Raw genomic sequence first — 21,318 nt, 5'->3', positions numbered from 1 at the left:
TTTTTTTCTGTACTAAACCTGCTAATGTTTGGTTTCTAAAAATATCAAGCTAGATGAGGCTCCGTCGTATAAGTCCAATCGACGCCCTCCTTGTATGGTGGGTTAGTAATTAGTATGTGTGTTTGTATTAACTTATATTATTTCATGTAATAGGAATATCCGCCAAGAGGAAAAAAATTTACAAATAAAAATGTGTTCAAATCCCATTCACTTAATACTTCAATAATGGGACACCTATTTGCCTTGAGATTTGTCTACGATTATACCATTTTATTTGGACCGGAAAGGGTCTATGGAAGTTAAAAGATTAATGGTTAGAATCTTTACTAATTTAATCCCCAACATAAGTTTCTAAAACAGCACAAAATCACCAAGTAGTAAACAGAATAAATATGAAAGTGCGTCATGGTACTGAAGGGATTAAAGAAAATATGAATCGTAGCAGTGCAAGAGAAACCAATCTGATATTCGAGGTGTTTCGATAACCATTTTTTTCGCAGATCAGTTTTCTAGGCAGGAGAAAATACAGGAATAGAAATTGAGTCCCGCAGTTTGTTAGTGAAAGAAATGGAGAAGTGAAAAATACTCATACAGGTGAAGTGGCCACGAGAACGCCTGTAGATATACGTCCAAATGATTCATGATAGAAAAAAAACACGTGCAAATAACAGGTGAAGTTAAAGTCCTCACCACTAGATGCGAAAACAGATAGATGCGGCACAGCGAGAGAGACAACACGTGGAAACATGAATATGAAAAAGTTTGGAAGCAGAGACTGGCGTAGATTTGCACAGTGCCGGACTTAGGGAGTGATGACCAGAACACCAGTTACGGCCAGTGGTAGTGGTGGTTGTGGTGATAAAAAAAGAAAGTGAAGATTATGATGAAAATTTTGGTAAGGGGGGAAATGATGAGAGTGATGATTACGGTAGATATAAAAGTGAGGGTGGTGACATTTTTGTAAAGAGATCCTGCAGTGATAATGGTGATGAGGTTGGTGATGACTTTTTTATGTACATGTTTTTTCTTATTATTTTTTTCAGGTGTTTTGTTGGTTATAACCTGCTGCCTTTGTGTTCTGAAAGTATTTTTTCCTATGCTGCTCTTAACCCCTTCAGTACCAAGACACTTTACCATATTCATTCTGCTTACTATTTGATGATTTTATACAGCTTCAGAAACTTACGTGAGAGATTGAAATAGTGAAAACTGTGACCATTAATTTCCTGATCTCCATAAACCCTTCCTAATGTCAATGAAATGGTCTAATCGTACACAAATTTCATTGTAAAAATGTCAGCCAGTACTGAAAGGGTTTAACTTTTCACCAGCTTCTTTGCAATATTGGAAAGAAAACAGAACACGAAGGGTTTCATCTCTAGTTAGTGAATATAGCGCTCTCATCACCACCTCCTTTCAACTCTTAATAACATCAACGGCTTTTCCTCCTTCCTGCACGGTAATAGCGGGGTCGTGAACGTCTGGTTAAGGAAGCCCCGGCGCGCAGGCTATCCAGGGGCGGTATCATTACTGCGATACGCCAATATAAAAATGTACTTCTTTGATCACATATTTTTCGTCGTTAGTGATTTCTCGATATGTTTCTTTTTCATCCTGACATTTGACTCTGACAAAGCTGGGCATTTTTCTTCCTATAGTTTTTTTTTTTTTTTTTTTTTCTTTTTGTTACTTCTGCCGCTCCTTAGATCTTCACTTTGTCTATCGGCTGGATGGGTACGGCGATTCCCCTCCTCCCTCCCCTCCCTCCCCTTCCCTTTCCCCGCCACTACACCCTCTCCTCACCTCCTTTTAGTGAATGTCGTGGCCCAGAATCATTTTTTTTTTTCAAGGGTCCCGCGTCTCTTTATAGTTTTGCTGGTCAATAGTAGATGGTCATTGTTCCCTCCGCTTCAATACTCAAACGTCCCTTTATTACGACCGTGTGTCCTTCCCCATGATTGTGCCCAGTACATCCTGCCGCTCAGTATATGTCATCTTGTTTACGAAGACGCTCTTGATTTGTGAGTAGAAGTGAACAGCTCCTCCTCACTTTGGCGCGTCAAGTGCTCTTTTGATCTTCCTTTCAACATTTCAGCATCTTTTTTATTTTTTATTTTTTTGCTCTCTCTCTTCCTCTATTTTTTCTTATTCATCTCCATTTCAACGTTTCACTTTTCTCATTTTTCCACCGGTTTTTGGAATGAAGACAAATGACTTTTTTCACGCTTTTCCGCTTCATTTCTTAAATATATCTTGATCAATATACTAGAAATACTAAAAAAGTCTTCATGTCCTTCAGAGAGCTACGACTTTAAATAAAAACTCTTGATACGTTTTACTTCAAACGAAAAGACATTTCTTTTATATGGACATTTTTGAATAAACCAATGTGTGTGTGTGTGTGTGTGTGTCCTGTAGCTGTAGGCAGAGTGTTGAGAGTGAGGAGAGGAAACGAGGTCAATGTTATGCTATACTTCCTAGAGTTTCCTTGACCTGCTCCTCTACTGCTGAAGTTAAGGACGCTGGAAACTTAAAAGTGGTCCAGCAGAGTAAATTGCAGAAGTGCTTTGGTTCTCTCCGCCACGTCTTACAGGAGTTTACAGCATTATTAACTTGTGAATGAAAGATTTTGTAAGAATCTCACTATATTATCTTACTTAAAGCTCTAATTTTTGTCAATTATATAAGTATTAAGCTTATAACATTTCAGTCTGTGCTTAACTCTAAATTCTGTAAGTTAATCACATATTTTCTTTCTATTTTCTCCTTTATATCTTCAATCTTTATATAAACAATCATATTTAGGTGTTAAACTCTCATAAAATGTTGAAGAAAAGAAAGTTAACTATTATTCCTGTTTTCTCTATTACGCCTCAATACAAACATATTGTAGAGTGCTATAAAGGCTAAGGAACATCATATTTTATACCAAACTCTCGCTAAACTCTCTTAAATAGTGGTTTAGCGTAAAGAGATAATTAATCTTATATTTTTTCTATTCTTGTTAACAAAAGAGTTTATGTTCTGCTAGTCTTTCATTATGCAAACAATCTTACAGTGATAAGAAAGTTAATGAAAGACTATCGCAGCAGTGAAATAATTGAGACTGAGACTGAGAGAGAGAGAAAGAAAGAAAAAATCGCATTGATGTCGCATAATGCAATATGTGAGTAAACAAGTTTGAATGATAATTTTCCTTCTTTTCTTTCTTTTTCTTTGTTTCAGATGAAGTGCAACATACTACTACGTGTTCTCTAGAGTGTGTCGTCGCTACTTACACACACGAGGTCAGCAGTGGGCGGCAAACCATTGAAAGTGAGTAAGAACTTGAAATTAATCATTGCAGGTTTGTACCATTACAGAGCAGCGATGGTTAGTTAGTCAATTGTTGTTTTTATGTGTTAGTCCGGAGTGAGCGGGGAGAAGTGGTCGATACATGTCATAGTTCACTCTTACCTTATCTAATGTTATATCTTCCACACGTTTTTCCTGCTTTGGAGTCGGCGGCGAGCACCACAAAGGCTTCTGTTGCAAAACTTTGTTCCTTTTTTAGAGGAAGCATTCTGGTCTTGAACGATTTTCTTTATTTCATCGAACTTTATTTTTGTTATTATACGTATAGATTATTTTTCCATAAGTTTACATAATTCTGTATATTTTCCACTTTTTTATAGTTGTAGAGCCATGGCCAATTAAAGTTTATGGGAATGTTCAGAGAGAGAGAGAGAGAGAGAGAGAGTGTGTGTGTGTGTGTGTGTGTGTGTGTGTGTGTGTGTGTGTGTGTGTGTGTGTGTGTGTGTGTGTGTGTGTCCGCGTGCGTAAATGGGTACTTGCGTTCGTGGGTGCGTGCGTGCGTGTGTGTGCAAGATAACCGAGCAATGCTGTTGCCGAGGAAAGCTTGGCGCGAGATGAAAGACCCATCTGTGATCGAAGCTTGTGTGAAAAGGGAAGGAAGGAGGGAGGGATGGACGGACGGAGGGAGCGAGGGAGGGAAGGAAGAGAATGCAATATATTTCAAGTGGGTGTCCCAACAGCTGTGAAACTTGTTCAACACGCATTTAGTACACAAAGGAGCGCCCCTCAGCCACCCTCCCCTGAGCGCATGTCGACGATGTTAAGGACAAACGAGTTAAAATTGGACCAGGAACGCAAATAGTTTATACATCTCAGTATAAGAATGGAAGGAATTCAAGGTAATGGAATGCGAATACTGTGAAATATTTATTATCGTACAGGTGAATGCACTCTGGCTATTTTAATTTGGGAATATATATTTGTGATTAATTTAGCGTGTTGTTACAGTAAATAGTGATCCCTCGTTCATTTCCCAGTTACTAATGAGACTAATCTTCTTTTTATTCGAATAGTACAAGAATTTATGCGATTTCTTTGATTTCCAGAAAGTGTTTGTATTATAAAATGTGTACACATGAACGGAGAAGCTGTGGTTAAATTTGTATTAAACACCAAATGAAAATAGTTCATCTACACATGCACACACGCACACGTTCGTACACACACACACACACACACACACACACACACACACACACACACACACACACACACACACACACACACACACACACACACACACACACACACACACCGCGTAGTGTAGTGGTTAGCACGCTCAACTCACAATCGAGAGGGCCGGGTTCGAGTCCCGGTAAGCGGCGAGGCATATGGGCAAGCCTCTTAATGTGTGGCCCCTGTTCACCTAGCAGTAAATAGGTACGGGATGTAACTCGAGGGGTTGTGGCCTAGCTTTCCCGGTGTGTGTTGTGTGTTGATGTGGTCTCAGTCCTACCGGAAGATCGGTCTATGAGCTTTGAGCTCGCTCCGCAATGGGGAAGACTGGCTGGGTGACCAGCAGGCGACAGAGGTGAATCACACACACACACACACACACACACACACGATATCACAGATGAATAGATAAAAAAATTGAATCATAAAACTGCACGATGGTAAAAGTCAAAGAAACCATAATAAATTTCCTTCACACAGTGAGTGGTGTGTTGCAACACTGTTTAAAGCCCTTGTGGGGGTTTTGACGCGTTCATTGCGTCACGAGTAAAGCGAGCTGTCTACATATCACTTATAATATGTAAGTTCTCTGCTGAAAAATATGCCTTACACAAACTTGGGTGGTTTCGTTTAGCTAGATTAGAATTCAGTGTTCCCTCCTCCACGTCTTTCGGTGTAAATATGATCCCTATGAAGATAAGAAAGAGAAAAGAAAAGAAAAAGAGAAACGTGTCAGATTCCAGAAAGGATACAAACATGATAGCACAAGATGATTTATTACCAGAAAAAAGATCATCATCATCATTGACATACATGTGAAAAGCAACTTTTTCCTAGGGTATATGGATCTCAGCTTATCTCCTTTGCCTCTCCTTGCCTTACACTGTAGAGCCTCCATTGTATTTAGATTTAAAAGGTATTATGTTATTGGCTCTCTTCGTCTCCTCTGCCGGAATAATCCTTGGTGGTTGTGGGGTCCGGAAAGAGGGATGGTATTAGAGTGTGACTAGCGTGAAGATGGGGCTGGAAAATGTCTTGGCTTCTGAGGGAGATGGAGAAGGATTAGTAAGTAGCTTTGATTAGGAGAACTTAAGTATGCGTAAAATCCCTAAATATGATCTTTAATCTATAAAACTGAAAAGGCTTAACCTCTTCAAAACTGGGGCACATTTTTACCTTGAGATATTGTGTACGATTAGACCATTTTATTGACATTAGGAAGGATCTATTGAGGTCAGATGATTAATGGTCACAGTCTTCACTATTTTAATTCATACATGAATTTCTAAAGCTGTATAAAACCACCAAATAGTAAGCAGAATGAATATGAAAACGCGTCATGGTACTCAAGGGGTTAAAAAAAAAAGAAACTCGAAACTCTTCCTTGGATGAATGAGAGCTTAGACTGTTCCTGCTTATAATACGTCTATGATATTGTGATTTAGTACAGTGCAGTATCGCGTTCATCACACACAACAGAGTATTCAATAAACAAAATTAACCTTACTAGGTACTTTTCAACGCACTGTCTAAAATAAAAAGTGAGGTGGAAACGTATGATACGTAACCTATATGTGAGAGAGAGAGAGAGAGAGAGAGAGAGAGAGAGAGAGAGAGAGAGAGAAATGACATTGGAGATACTTCTTGTAGCAGTGATGAATTATTAGAAGGAAGACGAGAACGAGTACAATAAGACCCCGAGGAAGGGTTACCAGGAAGTGTTGATGTCTAAAGGAGATTTTCCGAAATCCTTAGTCTTTGTTGCGCGGCGCGAGGCAGTCAAGAAGAAAGCAAATGTACTTCTTGTCTTATCGCTCCTTCCTTTAATAAGAAAATAATAAAGAAAGTTAATAATGAACATACAAGACCATGTCAACTCTTACAGAAAAAAAAATGAAAATAGGAAAATTCGCGGAAGAATCGGCACTACAATAGATGATAGGAGAATGGAAGTGAAAGTCTCGTGGAAGAAAATATATGAAAAACAATGAACTTGGGAACAATAGTGAATAAAGAATGAATGGAGAGGAAAACCCACTGGAACGGAATGGCTCAAGAAATACATGATAAAAAAAAAAAAGATAAAAAACTAGAACACGAAATGGAAAGGAAAGAATAAATGAAAAAAAAAAAGCAGAACCCCATTAGGAAAACACAAACGACGATAATGGACATAAGGAGTTAAAGAGGTAGAGGAAAAGGCAGAGACACACACACACACACACACACACACACACACACACACACACACACACACACACACACACACACACACACACACACACACACACACACACACACACACACACACACACACACACACACACACACACACACACACACACACACACACACACACACACACACACACACACACACACACACACACACAAGAAGGAAAAGAAACAGACTCGTGCGCTGCATTAGAGAGAGAGAGAGAGAGAGAGAGAGAGAGAGAGAGAGAGAGAGAGAGAGAGAGAGAGAGAGAGCGAGCAGTGGTATGAAGGTGCACAACTGAAATGAAAAAATAACACGCCGGGGAAGAAATATATACAAATACTCTTGCTCAGACGGAATGAATAGAACAGATTTGGCTATTTCGTTACGTGCTGGTTTGCCTCAAATGGACACTTACATTTTGCATTTTTGTTCTTATTAGTTTTATCACGACCCGTTTTGTCTGTTTTTGTCTTGTGTTCCAGGCATTCAAGTCCGTGCTGGTTCTGAAGTGGCTCCTAAGGTCTTATCGCCTTATTGTTTTTATGTGACGGATTTTTAAATTTGGAAGTTAAGCTCTTTCTGTGACGGAGCTGAGACAAGAGAGTTAAGTGGAAAGACTTGTGGCGCTGCAGTGTGTGATGGGACCTGACACACACACACACACACACACACACACACACACACACACACACACACACACACACACACACACAGAGAGAGAGAGAGAGAGAGAGAGAGAGAGAGAGAGAGAGAGAGAGAGAGAGAGAGAGAGAGAGAGAGAGAGAGAGAGAGAGAGAGAGAGAGAGAGAGAGAGAGAGAGAGAGAGAGTCAACTGAAAGTGAATAATTCCATCTCTGCTCCTTCATGACCCAGTTTTTTGACGTCTCGGTATCTCGGAGTCGTAAAAATAAGTGAAATTTGGCGGAATGTTGACGTCCCGCTGAATTATTGGTCAACTTGAGGCTAAACTCGAGGTCATAGATCATTTTCTTTTGCTCGGTGAAAACTTAAGTGGAGTGTAAGAGGAAGCTTTCGCTCTCCTCCACACACTCATTTTAATTTAACTTAATAGTTCTTTAGAGTGCAGCGTGTATTTCCTCTGTCTTGGGTTTCCCATTCGCGTCTGCTATAAGTGAAGGAAGAGGAGAATGTCGAGGGAAGCGGAAAGACCAGAGGATTGCAAGGCTTACAGTCTCCGGAGTCTACTTCAGTAATTAATTCGCCGACAGTCCCGGCAGGTATAGCTGGGCTGTCGGTGCGATGCCTTGGGGAGGATCACATGAAAGGAGCTTTGAGCAAATCATCGATCCTCACTTTTCAAATTCGTTTTCATATCCAAGGTGTATTGCAGCGAGAGTTTGATGCAAGACGCTCCTGTGTGTGTGTGTGTGTGTGTGTGTGTGTGTGTGTGTGTGTGTGTGTGTGTTTCACTGTTTGATCTGCTGCAGTATCTGACGAGACAGCCAAACGTTACCCTACGGAACGAGCTCAGAGCTCATTATTTCCGATCTTCGGATAGGCCTGAGACCAGGCACACAACACACACCGGGACAACGTCACAACTCCTCGATTTGCATCCCGTACCTACTCACTGCTAGGTGAACAGGGGCTATACATGTGTGTGTGTGTGTGTGTGTGTGTGTGTGTGTGTGTGTGTGTGTGTTGTGTGTGTGTTTGTGCTGGCAGTATTAGCCTGCCGCAAACCTCACTCAGCACTTTGAGGGAAGTGTGTTTGTCTGACAAAAATACAAATAATTCAATACATTGTGACTAAATCTTTATTGTTATTATTTTTCTCATATTTTATATTGTATGAATGGAATTTTAAATAGGATTTTTCGAGTCATTTCTGAAGCTGATACTAAAACCCTCGTACCCATCCAGATGTTTAAAAGCAAGTTAGGTATTGAGGATTGAAAAACCGATTCTCGTCTCCTCTCGACACGAAATGTTTCTGATCAAAGTTCCACAGCGTCAGTCAATATTGAATAAACATTTTTTTTGCTTCTTATCAACGTGTGATGCATCATTCATTAGTGGTGGACTCTCTCTGCATCTGCTACCCAGGAAAGCCGCTGCTGGGACGGTGTGGAACTGCATCTTTCAGTGCCTCGTGGGCGAACGTTCGTCATCTTTCACTGCCTCCTGGGTGAGCGTTCGTTAGGAGGAGGTTTAAGACTTGAGAACATAAGACTTTACTGTGGTTTGTGTGCGTCGCTTCGAGATATCTGAACCAGCAGTCTGGGATTGCTGACACTGACATCGCGCAGGGCTCAGCGTGACCCTTTCAAGGTTATGGCGACGCAAGGAAAGCAGGTGTACCTAAAATTATTTGCTTCATTCATGCAAGTCTGTATCCACAGCCTCGAAGCACGACAAGGGTCTTGGATCTTCCGTTTCTTGAGTCGAATCAGCAAAATGATAGTGGCATTTAAAAACAGTGCTTCTTTCTATTACTCGTAGTTATGTGTTGCTTAGCATCTCTTTCGCGCATTGTATTTACACTTTTCACATTTATTACAAGACACTAAATCTATCGGGAAATTAAAGATTCTTGCAGGTTTAAGGAATACCTAACTTTTAGTACCTCTCGACATTTGTTTTTCTTACGAATACCATTGACGTCATGTACCCCAGTCTTCCTTGCACCACTTTTCTTTCACATTATGTGCTGGCTTCCTTTAGACTACCCTGCACAATGCTAGTGAGAGCGTGGCAAGTTTCCTGGAACCATGGTGCTCGTTAGGCTGTATTAGTAAGAGACAGTCCTGATTGAGGGAGAACAAGAGGAAGCCTGTGAGTCTGGCTGGTGGAGGAAGTTGACCAATCACGCGTGGAGTTTGGAGGTGTGCTTGGAGCTTCCCCGGCCAAACTCTCGAGAATAGGTGGGAGGTGAGTTTGTGTTCCCCTTTAATGAGGAGGACCGTGAACCATTACAAACACATTAGGAGTGAAGGACGCTTTCGTATATTAGATACGTGTCACAGCAAGGGGTAACTGGTGCAGGGAAAAGTAACCAGGGGGTGTATGTAGTATTCCAGATGTGTATGTGTGTGGGAACTGTCGATCAAATGGTGGGAGATACGTAATTCCTTCTTTCTTCTTATCTGAACCATGAACTTCACTACCACGATTCTTGCTTCATTAAGTGCTTTAAATTTCTGATCATTGTAACCTAAATAATACCAATAATTCATCTTCAGATCTTCGAGAAGACCTAAAAAGTGACAAAAGTTGACTTTATAAATGGGAAGTTCAAGTTATTTGGAATAGAGTTTGAATTCGTGTATTATTGGGTATGTGTGTTTTCATTTACTCAGAGACTTGTGTGTGTGTGTGTGTGTGTGTGTGTGTGTGTGTGTGTGTGTGTGTGGGTGGGTGGGTGTGTATTCATTGAGCTAATCAACCTATTCACTTGAAATTAATCAGTTTAGGCCTAACCCACGACACCTTTAGTTAATATGTATAGGCCAAAGGATCTGAATGAGAGTTTTGAAGGCTCGTTTTTCATACTAAAATAGTAGAGAGAGAGAGAGAGAGAGAGAGAGAGAGAGAGAGAGAGAGAGAGAATGTGGTAAGGCATTGTTTCCGTGCCTGAGTGCCATTTGAGTGTTTACGAGGAGCATGTCTGGCAAACTCCCCTCCCCGTCAGTATCACCAGTAAGCACTTCCTCACACAGTTCTTCATGGGGTGCCCGGCGGCGATGAAGACGACAACCTTAAAACAGGGACGCTCTTATAGATTAGATTTCCTGCACGAGAGGAATGTGATGCGGGAACGAGACGATAAGTAATACACGGCCTTTATTGATGGACCTGTTTGTTGTGGTCGTGACGGTTTGGTTAAGCTCTCAAGGGAAGCTTTTGTAAAATTGGGAGCCGCCGTAGTACAGTGGAACCATGCGCGCTTTGGGGTCCGAGGGGTCTCCAAGCACACGGGTTCGAATCCTGTCCACGGTCCGAATATAGGTTGGGATTCCTCACACGGGGCAAGGGTTTCCTAGCGGGTGGGCTTTGAGATAGGAGGTACCCTAAAAAGTACCCCCTTTAGCCCATAAATTCCCGTGAAAAGCCCACATAGTATAAATAAAAAAAAAGTTTTAGTACAGCTTAGAATACTGGTTAGAAAATAAGAAAAATGTGGCCATAAATGAGCAGTTATTGAATAAAGTACAGAAAAGAAATAATCAAAGGTCAATAGAAGTGGATGTTTTAACCTTTAAGAAACTGCCAAAAAATGCATTAACCTTTAAGAAACTTCCCCAAAAAATGTGTTAACCTTTATTGAATTGTCAAGAAAAGACTAGTCTCTCTGATTTGAAGAGACACATGATACTAAAGGCGAGGACACCCATAAACTAACACATGTACTCACTCGTGTACTGAACGCATCTCCGCGCTGTGAGGGTATTTTTATAACGCATTTTCTTCTCGCCCTTCAGCGTTTCATAAAAGTAATTTACGAAAGTCTCCTTTGCGTTTAGAACAGAATCTGGTGAGTGGCTTGTTAAGATTGTGCCAAGGAGATATTAAAATAAGAAGGATGTACGTCACCTTAGTAAGAATTGACTATTACTCAAGCAAATAACTTAGACGGTATGCAAGAATGTTAAGAAATGAGTTTGGTCTCCCTGCGCGGCTCGAGAAGGTGGTTAGGACGGGAAGGCAAGCAGACACCTGGTGGGAGGGCGGCTCACTGTTGACTATGTAAATACGCAGACATTTTTGCTCACCATTTTAGGGAATTCCTACCTGCCTCCTGCGGCCAAGGGAAGGCGAAAGGGAAGACAGGGAAGGGAGTGTGGGAGGCGTCTTGAATAACCATGGCGTGTGGTGGTGAACAAGGAGAGCTTTATCAGACCACTAACACCAAGGACTCATCAGGGTGTGCTGAGACCAAGCGCTTTTGTGGAGCTGGAATGCAAGGGGGTGGGCGTGATGGTGGGAAGAAGACAGGCAGTGGAAAGCGGTACACACACTCAGAGAAAAGGTATAGAGTTACAAAGCTCAACATAGTGGGTGGAGGAGAGGAGGCGTGGACACGGGACGCGCATGCAATATAACGGAGGAAGAAACTTTGGAAGCAGTCTTGAAGGAGACGGTGGCATTCTGAAGGGAAAAAAGTGACGTCTTGAAGGGAAACAGTACCGTATTTCTTCTTTTTCCTGTACCATTTATATCTTGGTTCTTTTCTATTCTATCCTATTTTTCTTCACTTTGTTTTAAACCTTGTCATTTTTTTTTTTTCAACCTACATCCTTTTCGTGGTTAGCCAGTGATAGGAGAGATGATATTTGTGTCTGTCCCCTAACTTTTATTATGAATTCACCTTTATATTCCCAGACTTTTATTTTCCACAGCAATATTACTTTATTAAATCACTGGTGCTTTTAGTAGAAATAAATGAAACCCAAAGATACCGTAGTTTACTTTGAGATGAGAGGCAGGTCCTTGATACAATGTTTTTAGCCTTCAGACTGTCAGTTCGGGGTAACGCTACTGCTCTTCCTAGATGCTCCACCACTCTTAACACCTTTCAGTATTTCAGTATCAATTCATGTTCATTTATGCATACCGGACATCGTTTAGCAAGGCGACCTACTCTACATATTCGTCCCACCAGCGCGAGCAAGCATGTCTTTTCTTGTCCATTCTATTCTACTGATAATACGTTGAAAAATTGCCAAAACATTTGTACTGAGAGTGGAGTCATTTTTCTCCTAGTTCTCTTTTCCTTGCTGATGTTTCGTTTCAATTCTCTTATCGCACAGTTTTAGCTGAATTGCTGTATTTCTTCACCCACTCCGTTACTTCGCTAGGTTCATTTCGTCACAAGGTGGAAAAGAAGTTTGGCAAATCCTATTTAAACTCTTAATTCCACGGAGTGTTATCCTGATCCTTGGTCCTCTCTGGCTCATGCATAATACCTCCAACCTCGCTCCTCGCCGGCGTAAAGACTTGGATGAGTGTATTTATGTAAGTTTCTGTCCCTCATTTGTTTTACGTGAGTTTTTTGCTTTATCATTCTGTTTTTGTTTCATGGCACATACTCAAAGGCTGTTAGTTTTTTTTTTTTTTTTTGTGTGTGTGTGGGTTAAGTCTGCGCATTTTCGTGTTCCTTTTCTCCTTTTTGTTTTAATGTTGTCTTGCTTTTTATCTACAGAAGTTTTTTTTTTCTTTTATGGAAGTAAAAAAAAAAAATCATACCGTGATGCACACACACACACACACACACACACACACACACACACACACACACACACACACACACACACACACACACACACACACACACACACACACACACACACACACACACACACACACACACACACACACACACACACACACACACACACACACACACACACACACACACACACACACACACACACACACACACACACACACACACACACACACACACACACACACACACACACACACACACACACACACACACACACACACACACACACACACACACACACACACACACACACACACACACACACATATATATATATATATATATATATATATATATATATATATATATATATATATATATATATATATATATATATATATATATATATATATATATATATATATATATATATATATATATATATATATATATATATATATATATATATATATATATATATATATATATATATATATATATATATATATATATATATATATATATATATATATATATATATATATATATATATATATATATATATATATATATATATATATATATATATATATATATATATATATATATATATATATATATATATATATATATATATATATATATATATATATATATATATATATATATATATATATATATATATATATATATATCTCTCTCTCTCTCTCTCTCTCTCTCTCTCTCTCTCTCTCTCTCTCTCTCTCTCTCTCTCTCTCTCTCTCTCTCTCTCTCTCTCTCTCTCTCTCTCTCTCTCTCTCTCTCTCTCTCTCTCTCTCTCTCTCTCTCTCTCTCTCTCTCTCTCTCTCTCTCTCTCTCTCTCTCTCTCTCTCTCTCTCTCTCTCTCTCTCTCTCTCTCTCTCTCTCTCTCTCTCTCTCTCTCTCTCTCTCTCTCTCTCTCTCTCTCTCTCTCTCTCTCTCTCTCTCTCTCTCTCTCTCTCTCTCTCTCTCTCTCTCTCTCTCTCTCTCTCTCTCTCTCTCTCTCTCTCTCTCTCTCTCTCTCTCTCTCTCTCTCTCTCTCTCTCTCTCTCTCTCTCTCTCTCTCTCTCTCTCTCTCTCTCTCTCTCTCTCTCTCTCTCTCTCTCTCTCTCTCTCTCTCTCTCTCTCTCTCTCTCTCTCTCTCTCTCTCTCTCTCTCTCTCTCTCTCTCTCTCTCTCTCTCTCTCTCTCTCTCTCTCTCTCTCTCTCTCTCTCTCTCTCTCTCTCTCTCTCTCTCTCCACAGTTGAACAGTCTGGCGAGGAAAAATAACCTTCGTCCCTCCACGCAAAGGACAACAAAGCTCCTTGTTGGGCTCGACCTCATTTTTTATTCTCACGCGATGTGCCCGCGTGCTTCTTGTCTACTTTTTGTTCTTTTTGCAGATTTTTACTTTGTTTTTTTTAGCTGAATTTGCAGTGATGAGACTTCCAGTGATGCCCTACCCGATAAGGCATAAAATAGTATCAGTGAAAAATATTATTTAAGATGTAGAGGAAAAGGCTGGAGTTACATCTATGTGTTTAGAGAAAATCACTTGAGGATTTTGGGATGACAACCTGCGTGCGTCAGACTGCCGCTCCTCATACAAGAATAATGCCACCTTCCGTTGCCTCTAATAAAACTCTTTTATCACCCACGTGACTCAGTGAGCGGCATGCACCCTTCTGTCTTAACTGTCTCAAGCCGCCTTGCCGCCACGTACGTTGTGCACACCTGCTCTCACGCACCCAGCGTGTACTAGTCATTCAGGCGTGTGCTTCACCTTATTGCTTTTCATCCCAAGCAACCTTTGTATTGGAAAGTTACATAACAGAAATATCACACCGTTAAGAAGACAAAATCAGCAACAAAACACTTAAGCGATATTTATTATTTCCTGATGGAAATGTTTACTGAGGGAGGTCAACACTATCCCTGCCACCGGTGGGAAAACACAAGCAGAGATCAATCTCGGACACTAATATTTAAAAAAGAAAAATGAATGACTTTGCACCACCAAGTGTACGGGTCTCTGTGAAAGGATGGAGGAAGCAGTGACGCCTGTGTGGCCACTCGTAGGTAATACGAAAACTGCCAATGTATGAGGAGTTTGTACCGCGTTCTTAACTTTGAAGAGATTCTGAGAGCACTGACATGAAGTTGAACAGTATTTATGTATCAATGTAGAAGAAAGCCTCTTAGAAACATATCTTCCTTATATCAATAAATATTGATTGTCCTTCGTTTAATTTTTACTTGATCTGAGAAAGAAAATACATGTTGATGCCCAGCCTTCCTTCCTCTGGGTATTGTTCTTCAGGTTCATGTGTGAACAGCCGTAGTAGTGAGGTGTGGACGCTTGCATCTGTAGGCTATAGCAGTGGCGATTCAAGCTCGGAATGGCGGGAACGGTTGTTTGCTCACGCGTTGCATGTGGTTTCATTTTTGCATGTTGGTATAGTATGTGCTTCGTAATTCAGAGCCTACATTATTATAGGATCACGCCTTTCCGCAGGTTCTTAGCTCTGGCGTAACTCGCAGGTGTTAAGTACCTGTCGCACATGCACACCTAGTCCTTGTAGCGAAGAATGCCAAGGGCGGTGTGTTCTGCGGGGTCAGTAAGATAGATGTGTAGAACAATTTGGCTTCATAATGAGTGTAGGCAAATTCTAATCCTGCCGTAAGTTGAAGAGAGAGAGAGAGAGAGAGAGAGAGAGAGAGAGAGAGAGAGAGAGAGAGAGAGAGTTGGAGGTGGTTTAGTTGGTTTGTAGTAGTTTTCTCTTTTAATCACAAGGAGAGAGAGAGAGAGAGAGAGAGAGAGAGAGAGAGAGAGAGAGAGAGAGAGAGAGAGAGAGAGAGAGAGAGAGATAATGGAGTGGGAGGGGGAGATTAGTTGGTTTGGTGTTGTAGTTTTATTTTTTATTTATTTTTTTGTAATCAGAAGGGAACCTGCCAAGAACAACAACAACCTGTGATTAAGAATAGTGCCATTGAAGTTCCGGTCCCGAAAAATGGTCAAAAGAGTTACCCAGGTGAATGGAATGAATATCTTGTAACCTTCTCCTCTCCCGCTCATTATATAATTATTTCAAACGAATACTGTAATACTTTCACATTTGACTTTTGTTTTTTGTTTGCAGCATAAATCGCTCTTCAGTGTGTAGTGTGTTATCGCTGAAATAACCGAATTTTTATATGTCACTATACAAGAAGGATTAGTTCGCAGTGTCATTTCTTCTGTGTGTCATGAAGAACTAACTAATAGGGGAATTACTCGTACCTATTGCCCTATTGCGCTGAGGGTAATTTTTAAGGGAAGACATTATGACAGTACCTGTATTTAACCACTTCAGTACTGGGATATATTTCTTACCATAAATTTTGGGTATGATTGGAAGATTTTGATAACATTAGGAAGGGTTTATGGAGATGGAAAGATAAGGTTTATGGCGGTGGAAAGATAATTGGCCAGAGCCATTACTATTTTAATCCCCCTATATATGTTTCTGAAGCTTTATTAAAACACCAAATAGTAAGGAAAAGAAATATACACGTCATGGTAATGAAGGGGTTAAAGAATTATTTCCCGCTGGTCGTCTCTTCCCTGGCATTGCTGTCTCCAGCTTAATATGTTCTGAAAGGAGAAGCAGGTTGGAAGCGAAAATTCTTCTTAGCTTGTCAGCTTCAATACAGATGACGACCCTGGAGTTGGTCTTTGAAAAAAAATATATATTCATGGTTGATATATTATGATTGTTGATTTTTACAGCAAATCTAATCTTCATATCACAAAGGTAAACTTCTTTTTCTTTCGGTCTTTTTATAATTTTTCAAATGGACAGTCCACCGACTAACGACAATGCAGATTTTTTATAGAAAACATATTGAAGGTCATATTCCTCATGCAGAGACCCCTTCCCTTGTCGTCTTCAGAGTGGATGGGGAACGGGGCGTGAGTAAACATGAGTCATAAAGGAAGAGTTTAGAATTGCTGCTGGTAGTGATATGTGGTGACCATGATGAAAATAACGATAACGATAATAGTGAAATAAAAAAAACAGTAATTATTATTTTAATTATAATAATAATAATGATAATAATAATAATAATAATAATAATAATAATAATAATAGTGATAATGATAATAATAATAATAATTATAATAATAAGACAGGAAACAGTAGTAGTAGTAGTAGTAGTAGTAGTAGTAGTAGTAGCAGTAGTAGCAGTAGTGATAGTCCCAGAAATGTAAATTTAAAGGTTGTGACACTCATCATTTGTTCTATTGTCTTTAATAATTATTAGAGAGAGAGAGAGAGAGGGAGAGAGAGAGAGAGAGAGAGAGAGAGAGAGAGAGAGAGAGAGAGAGAGAGAGAGAGAGAGAGAGAGAGAGAGAGAGAGAGAGAGAGAGAGAGAGAGAGAGAGAGAGAGAGAGAGAGAGAGAGAGAGAGAAGAATTAGAAATGCTGCCAATATTATACTTCACACCCTACAGATCGTTACGAAAATACGAAGAACATTATAACGAGGAACTCCATCGACCACCACCACCACCACCACCACCACCACCACCACCACCACCACCACCACCACCACCACCACCACCACTACCACCACCACCACCATTACAATACAGCTGCTTCCTTCGGGTGTTGAATGAATGCAGTTACTACATTCCGCCTGAATCAATCCTTTAGTAGCCTGGAGGTGAGGTGTGTTGCTGGTTGCCTCCAATCGCCGCCTCTCCCTGCCGCCCTTTCCGAGCCTTACGAGCGTAGAAATTTTATCCTGTAGTCTCCTGCATTATTTTCTCTCTCTCTCTCTCTCTCTCTCTCTCTCTCTCTCTCTCTCTCTCTCTCTCTCTCTCTCTCTCTCTCTCTCTCTCTCTCTCTCTCTCTCTCTCTCTCTCTCTCTCTCTCTCTCTCTCTCTCTCTCTCTCTCTCTCTCTCTCTCTCTCTCTCTCTCTCTCTCTCTCTCTCTCTCTCTCTCTCTCTCTCTCTCTCTCTCCATGATACGCGTAAGCTTCTCGTTTAGTTTCCGAGCATCTGTCCTTGTCGTTTACATTTTTTTTGTATTGCATTTGCCATTCTCCTTCCTGCTGACACATGGAATTGTGCAGAGTACAGTGGATATGTAGTTTTACGTTCAGTCTTATTGAGGAGATTATTGGCTGCCTCTAGTGCTTAATGTGTGTCGTCTCTCCCGAGTGGGTCGAGCTAACACGGACCCTCGTCTGCCAGCAAGACGAATGGCTACTGGCTTGATATTGGACTTCCATTATCAATGGTAAGCCATTGGGCTTACATTTTAAGACTGCCAGACACCCAAGAGGCTTCGGGAGACCGTCTCTGAGAGTTGTTATAAGAATTCAAGTTGCAAGGTAATTATCATTTTCCACGGTCGCACCGTTGGGCTTCCCGTCCCTCCCTGTGGCGACATTCATTCTGCTCAGACAGTGGTTCTGCAGCGTAATCTTGATCAAGCCGCGCTCTTACTCAAGATTATTCTTAAACTTTATCTCAGGTAATTTTCCGCCTCCAGCATTTACAAATTATGAGCTCCGCAACACTGTGCGTACCGTGAAAAATGCGGCCGGTGCGAGGTGAAGCATCAGTCTTGCTTCCAGGAAACCAATTAGACCAAGTAACTCGTCGTGGGAGGCAATAAGCGAGCAGGAGAGTAGGACGAGGGATTCCACTCAGTCCTGCCAATATATTGGAAATGGTATCTCACCCTGGTAGACACCCTCCGACGGCGCCGTGGCGTGGGTAGATGAATGGTGTGCATACGAACCACCTGGGGGAGGATAAGCTCATCTCAGGTCTGGTGAGTAATCACTAAAGCCATCCCAGCGCCGCCCTTTGTACGAGGAAAGGGAAAAATGTGTGTCACCTGTCGTTGAGGCGGTCATTAAAAAGATTAAGTGTTGTGCTTGAAGTCATTCACAGACTTGGGATTGGTATAAATGAAATATAGCATCTGATGAAGTATTAACCTTTTTCTGCAGTTTTTTTTTCTTTTTCCTTTCATCTCGGAAAGAGCGACTAGTAAATGGGAATTTAGGAAAACAAAACCAACATTTATTGACAAAATATGAGGTCCTCTCTACAATGGCTCACTTTGTTGTAGTAATTACTAGTGACAACCATTATCCAGACTCCTAGACGTCAATAGAGTGCAGCCCGTGACATGAGTGTAACAATGCAGTGCCGCACAGGAGGATCGCTTTAGTCATCAGTCGGATATAGTGGATGGCTGTATACAAAAATGTAGCCCGTCCTTAGGTGGGTGCTGCAACGTCCTAACATCATATTACTCCACTCCACCATCCGCACATACCACAAAATGTATTCAAATATGTTCTGCAAAAATCGCCCTTTCATATGCAACACTTGGGAATATCCACCACAATAAATGTTAACCCCGCTAGCTCTGCCGCAGCCGCCTTCCCTGCTGCATCTGTACACGCACGCTGAATATTGCATCCAACTCTCAACACCTTCATTCTGTACTTTAGGTTGCAATACTACACTGCGCCTTGTTTATGTTTTTCCTTTCTGGCGATTGTGAAGATTTAGTCCAAACAGTGTTCTATCTTTGTTCAGCGTTTCTTAGGTAGTGTTAGGAATTTAAAAATTATTCTTTGATTCTGTAGTTATGATGAGTAGAAATCATGAAGACAACGAAAACATCAACAACAACAACAACAACAACAACAACAACAACAACAACAACAACAACAACAACAACAACAAGCTAACATCACTACACAATAGAGGTTAATAAAAAAATGTCAAAGAAAACTATATATATTTGAGAGAGGGAAACTGAGGTACATTTTTATTAAATACCAGGAAGGCTGACACACACACACACACACACACACACACACACACACACACACACACACACACACACACGCACGCACGCACGCACGCACGCACGCACACACACACACACACACACACACACACACACACACACACACACACACACACACACACACACACACACACACACACACACACACACACACACACACACACACACACACACACACACACACACACACACACACACACACACACACACACACACACACACACACACACACACACACACACACACACACACACACACACACACACACACACACACACACCTGGCCTTGTGCATACGTATTAGTGTACACAAGTGCATGTACACCTGCTGGCCTTGCGTACATTGAACCTTCAGTACACCTGTTTGGAGCACAAGAGAACACTCAACACTCACTGTAAGCTTTGTGGACACACCTGCGCACAATCACCGCAATCACCGTCTTGCTCAGGTGAAAATGAGAGTCACGTGTGTAGTTGTCCTTATGTATGTTTATGTCTGTATCTGCCTGTCTGTCTGTACGTTTGGCGTTATGGAGGACGAAGAGTTGGTGTGCTGCAAATTTTTTGAGCTACATATAAACAACATTTACCCTCATTTTGATGTACAGTACAACGACTTAAGTTTTTCCTTCACTCAAGTCGTCGTTGGTTTTGGTGAGATGACACGCCACACTCCGCACACCGCACGCTAGTCGCAGCTCCCTCACCGCTCCGAACACACAACATACACTTTAATGTTTTCTGCTTCGACACCACGGCACCAGCTCTCTCTCCAATTTACTTTCCTTTTTGGTCATGGCCGCTGCTCAGGAAAACAAGGTACACACAAAATATACAGTTGATCTTGACGAAATGGTCTGTGTGTGTGTGTGTGTGTGTGTGTGTGTGTGTGTGTGTGTGTGTGTGTGTGATGACATATAAACGTACACTAAGGATGGTCTTTATGTTGATATTATATACGTAGATATATATATATATATATAGTTTTTTTTTTTTTTGTAGGGTCGGGAAATCGTTTTGTTCAAGGGAGCAAAACAGAGACTCTTGTACGAACTTGCTCCCTCCAATCCTCCTCCTCGTAAAGTCACCACGAGCCAGTATCACCACCACCACCAACAGCAACAGCAGCAGCAGCAGCAGCAGCAGCACTAACAGCCTTCCGTATTTAGGCAAACTGAATACTGATGGGTCTCGTTGGGGCGGACATGTTCCACTGCGAGCCATACATTCATACATTCCTGCGCTTCTCCTCCTCCAGCACAACATTCACCTTCCACAGCAGGAGCTTCTTCTTCCCCCGAGGTAACACAACACCGTCGCCAGCTCGAGTGTAACGAATTCACATGGGATATTATAAAACAGCGGGCCATAAAACACTGAATATACACCTATTGAGGGGTTCAGGTAGAGGAATGGTGCAGATATTGAGGGAAGGCAGTAATGGAAGAAGAGAAAGAGAAGAGGAGGGAAGGAGAGATAGAGAGAGAGAATCTTACGTGAG

At 41.2% G+C, this 21,318-nt stretch overlaps 1 protein-coding gene across 7 annotated transcripts in view; it reads left to right on the top strand.

Moving 5' to 3' along the window:
• Positions 1 to 21,318, top strand: part of LOC123515015 — a 151,195-nt gene that overhangs the window by 9,357 nt on the left and 120,520 nt on the right. For 5 of the 7 annotated variants that reach the window (XR_006677735.1, XR_006677737.1, XR_006677733.1 and 2 more), the window contains exon 2: positions 3,226 to 3,315. Coding sequence is in view for 1 of the 7 variants with exons in the window: in XM_045273365.1 (XP_045129300.1) it covers positions 3,226 to 3,315 (90 nt within the window). In the remaining 6 variants the exon portion in view is untranslated. Of the gene's footprint in view, positions 1 to 3,225; positions 3,316 to 17,431; positions 17,644 to 20,819; positions 21,120 to 21,318 lie in introns of those variants that run through there. The other 2 variants (XR_006677732.1, XR_006677734.1) reach the window with 2 other exon arrangements.

This window comes from Portunus trituberculatus, chromosome 38 (assembly GCF_017591435.1).
Source record: "Portunus trituberculatus isolate SZX2019 chromosome 38, ASM1759143v1, whole genome shotgun sequence".
Taxonomy (NCBI): Eukaryota; Metazoa; Arthropoda; class Malacostraca; order Decapoda; family Portunidae; genus Portunus; species Portunus trituberculatus.
The sequence above is the reverse complement of the archived record's forward strand: the minus strand, read 5'-3'. Positions and strand labels throughout refer to the sequence as shown.